The sequence below is a fragment of the Asparagus officinalis genome, chromosome 1 (assembly GCF_001876935.1).
Source record: "Asparagus officinalis chromosome 1, Aspof.V1, whole genome shotgun sequence".
NCBI lineage: Eukaryota > Viridiplantae > Streptophyta > Magnoliopsida > Asparagales > Asparagaceae > Asparagus > Asparagus officinalis.
This window is the reverse complement of record NC_033794.1, coordinates 18,679,927-18,684,824: the sequence shown is the minus strand read 5'-3', so window position 1 is coordinate 18,684,824 and position 4,898 is coordinate 18,679,927. Positions and strand designations below refer to the sequence as shown.

The following is a 4,898-nucleotide window of genomic DNA, read 5'->3' as shown; positions in this document are numbered from 1 at the left end:
ATGGCCCCTTTTGCAGCATTGTATGGCAGGAAGTGCCGCTCTCCTTTGAGTTGGGACGATGTTGGTGAACGGGAGATTTTTGGGCCAGAGTTGATTGAGAGATCAGTTGATGCAGTCAGGATCATTCGGGAGCGATTTCGCATAGCACAGGACAGATTCAAGCATTGGGCAGATGCGAAGCATCGGAAATTAGAGTTTCAGCCCGGAGATCATGTGTTCCTGAAGATTTCCCCCAACCGAGGCACCATTCGCTTTGAAAGGCGTGGGAAGTTGAGTCCGCGATATGTGGGACCTTTTGATGTATTAGAGAGAGTTGGAGAAGTGGCGTACCGACTTGCATTACCACCCGCCCTGGCTGGAGTGCATAACGTATTCCACGTTTCTCGGTTGCGAAAATACTTTGGAGATCCGAGTGATGTCGTAGATTTCTCAGAGATTGAGGTGCGATCCGGTTTGACATACGAAAAGCAACCTGTGGCGATTTTAGACCGAAGGGAGAAGACCCTCCGGAATAAGATTGTTTCGCTTGTTCGTGTAATGTGGTACCCAGATTCTCCTGGAGAGTCGACTTGGGAAACTGAGTCTGAGATGCGACAGCGATACCCTCATTTATTTCCTGAATCCTAGCTATCTTGTCTTGTATCTTATTCTGAAACATCTTGTATGACTTTTTCTATTTATGGATATGCAATATATTTTGAACTTTATATGAGTTGAGATAAATCTGTCTTTATATTTCGTCCTTGTTTTAATTCCGAGGACGGAATTTGTTTTAAGGGGGGTAGGATGTAATGACCGTAAATTTCTAATACGGGTTTAAATAATTTTCTGGTATTTAAATATTAAATATTATTTTTCTAAAAGAGTATTTGTATTTTTCTTAATTTCTCTAGAATTTTCTACGATACGGTATTATGTTATTTTAATAAGTTTTGCTAATTATAAATTTAATTGTTTTTGGTAAAAATTTTAAATAAATAGTTAATTATTCATTATTGTTATTGTTATTATTATTTTGACCATAAATTTTAATATTTATTTTGAATAAATTTTATGATATTTTTTAATTATTTAAGAGGGTATTTTTTCCTGTGTTTTTCCTCTCACCGGTATTTCACTATGTATCTCTCTCTCCCCCTAAAACTCTCCCCAATTCACGCAAATCTCCCCACATCGTGTTTCCCCCAATTCTCAACCCACATCCCCCCAACCACCCTATCACGTACTCTCTCTCTCATTAAAATCTCCCTCAGATCTCATTCTCTCTCACTGTCACTCAATCTCACACTCAATCTCTCTCTCTCTCTCTGACACTCTCTCTCAATATTATTCTCTCTCATTAAAATCTCCAACTCACGTCTCAATCACTCTCATTTTCTCTCTCCTTATTTTAATCCAACCAAATCTCTCACAATCTTTCCTCATCTCATCTCTCTCACTCTCCAGCTCATCATCTCCTTCTTCCTCTCTCTCTCGTTTTCTCTCTTTCGTTCTCTCTCTTCTCCCCATGAAACCCGAACCTCTACTCCATCTCCACAACCATCATCTTCCACCTCCTCCTTCCTCAAAGAACCCAAATCCGAAGTCGAACTCCCCTACGCTCTCCATCGAACAATCGCTGCCAACTCCGGCCACGACAACAACAGCCACATCGCCGCCTGAGTTCGTCGCCGCGAGCTCCGCCTCAACGAGCAACTGCCGAACCCAAGCTCCATTTTCGACTAGCCCAACACCTCCTCAGCCCGCTCGAACTCACTGCCGCCTAGCTCGGCCCCGTCGCCCTGTCCGCCTTCACCGTGCCTACAGCCACCAACACTCCCAGCGCGCCACCTCAGCTCCCCACCACGCTCTCGCCTGAGCTCGCCCCCAGCCCTTGGCTGCCCGAACTCCGACGGACCAGTGCCCCAAGCCGAACCCCACCGTTCAGCCTCAAACCACCGCCTGCCCGAACTACCTCCCTCGGACTCCAGCACGCTTCCCTCTCTTGCCAACCCAGAATCCACTCCGAGCTCGCCTCTCCAAGCCGCCGCTCAAGCTCAGCTCGGTCAAGCCACCTCTCTCCAAGCTTGTCTGTCTCTCATTTTCCATTAGCTTACCAGCACAGCTCACTGTCGTTAGTTCTGCCTCTGACCTCGCCTCGTCGTCGTCTCCGCGCCAAGCCCAGCGCCGATCTCCCCGTCGAGTCCCTGTCACCGCCCGAACCCCTGCTGCCCTCCTGCTCCGCTTCCGTCACCGTCAAGCTTCCCTACCCGTCTGCTCAGCCCTCGTCGTCACCATGCCAACAGAGCTCTGCTCTCCCCCGTCTCCTCCTCCGCTTGCTGCATACGTCGCCATTCCGAGCTCCAGCCCCAGCTCGCCGACTGCCCATCCCTCCTCGAACACCACTAGCAGAAACGTCGCTTCGTTGTCGCCACACCTGGAGCTCACAAATGCTGCCCCCTCAGTCCAAAACCATTTGCAGCGGTGTCGCCGTCTCGTCATCAGGCCCCTCGGTCTCGTAGGCTAGATCTCGCATCCATCTTGCTTTTAATTAATGATTAATATCGTGTTATTATGATGATTAGATATAGATAAATTATTTTGTGGTAATATTGTTGTTAGTATGATGATTTAATATGTCTAAATTGTTATTGTGGTTAATACGTATTTTTGAATATCTGCGTGGAATGAAGACTGCGAGCGCACCGTGAAAATTAGATTAATAATGTTGTTAATTGCATTTTTAAGAATTCCTGACATGAAATGACCAGTTATGTGCTAAATTAGAATTTATGAAATTTTTTTATCGAAAAGAAATTAGTTAAGGAAATTTATAAAATAGAAGAATATTACTTTTCATGCAGAAAGGAATTTTTATGTTATATTATATAAATCTTTTTTTTATTTTAAATTACTTATAATGAGAAATAGTTTTAAAGAATAATTTTTTGGAAAAAGAATATTATTATTTATGATAGTATGGCTGTTCGTCGTAGAGCGCGACATTTCATGTACGAAACGATATCGGTTTCTAGATTTCTTTTTACTGTATTATTATATTAGAGAATACGTAAGTACGGATAATTTGTATGAGAAATTCGAACATCCAGCGGTAAGATAATAATAAAGTCTACTCATGTGTTACATTCATGCCATAGTATTTTGTTTATGTATTTCATGTTCATTATAGTTCTCATTTCTGCTACATAAACCTGTGTAATCATGTTTAACATACTATACTATATTCATGATCTGTTGATGTGTTGAGAACCTTAGTGGTTCATGACTTAGTAGCATCGTGCGTCATGAACAGACTTAGTGACATGTATGAGTGCGTTGACTGAGTTAGGTGGTAAACCCGAGTTTTAGTGAAGATTATGGTTGACTGAGAAAAAAAACGAAAAGAGTTGGGTTGGGAAAGTCTTAGTTCGCATGATCGAATGTGATTGTTGACTTAACTTCTAGGCCGCACCAGAGACCTGTTTCATCCTGGGGTTGGTTTGATGGACCAAGTGACCTATTTCGCCACTTGGATCCGTGACCTGTTTCGTCACCTGAGCTTTGCCTGAGTCCGGACCGGGCCGAGATCGGATTGCGTGTAGTCCTCTAGCCGCCTATTTTGCGGGATTGGATACGCGTAGGGGCTGGTGAACAGTCAGTCTTCCGATAATGCGAACTTGGACCTATTTGAGAGATGGACCAGTGAGTCTTAGGATGATTAGTATTTGACCCAGTTATCGTTTCCACACAGCTGTATGTTATCATTAGATTTCCAGTTGCATGTACTATTGTCCTTTATATTAGTATTATTACTGTCATAGCATGGGTCATATGACCATTTTATTTGTTCATGTGAGATCTTGTCGTGTGCCATACACGCTGACGTACACCTGTTTTTCTCTGGTGTGCGTCAGACTTAGGAGACGAACAGGTTCAGTTCGATGATGTAGCCGAGCCAGCGTATGCCCAGCCGGAATGTCATTCCGATGGAGTGGAGGAACAAACTGAAGCCTAGACGTATTTTTCTTTTCTGTAGCAGCTGATATACACTAGAACTCTTATAGTATTTTCTTTAGTTGGTGTCGGTTTGGGTTATATTGTTAGTATTTCCTTTTATTATGGACTATGTATTTCTTATTTTTTTAGTTGAACTGTTGTTGTAGTAAGGGTATGTTGAACCATATTTTATGAGTAGGATGATCTATTGATGATATGTTTATTTTTTATTCTGGGTTATCTTTATATTATTACAATTGTGATCGGGGACCTGTGATTGAGATTTGTATATTTGACGCTTAGCGTATTGGATTGAGAAGAAAAGAAAAAAAAAATGATAGTATATATATTTCTTCTCAATCTAATACGTCGCGGGCTTGTTCACGCTCCGATTCCTCGGTATTTTGGGAAGCGAGGCGTGACACCCCTCGGAAGTTTCGGTCTCATCAGTCCCAAACTCTTCTTCACTATCAGCTGGACGGGCAGATTCTTTCCCCTTTCTGGAAGACTCGGCGGCTTCTTTCCCTCTATTTGAGAGCACAGTTTCATGGACTATTTCTGTTGCACGCCGAGAGGCTATTTCTTCCTCTAATTCAGATATCCTCCTCTTTCGAGTGACAGCATTGGCAGCTATCAACCACTTACAGTAAAGGAAGGTCATCTGTAGAGGAGGCGTCTCCAAAGGGAGATCAAACTCAGCATTCGTGTTACCGACGATGCTACAAAACCAGGCTCTTGCCCCATCTATAAGTCCACCTCAAACTCTAAGTTGATGGTTCAGGTTGCCGACATACAGTTGATCATAGCCGAATTGACGAGCAAACCGGCACGAAAAGTAAGGCTCGATATGACAGACATCCTTCACCCTAAATACCAGATAACCAGGTCGGATATTCATCAGCCATCTGAAGCAGCTGACATCT

General features: G+C 43.2%; 1 protein-coding gene across 1 annotated transcript; it reads left to right on the top strand.

Moving 5' to 3' along the window:
- On the top strand, window positions 1-627 carry LOC109831353. The gene has a single exon (XM_020398684.1). The coding sequence runs from the start codon at window positions 1-3 to the stop codon at window positions 625-627; it is 627 nt and encodes a 208-aa protein (XP_020254273.1).

Bases quoted from the DNA above. Each gene is read 5' to 3' on its own strand.
- LOC109831353 (XM_020398684.1), top strand. From the start codon at position 1: ATGGCCCCTTTTGCAGCATTGTATGGCAGGAAGTGCCGCTCTCCTTTG.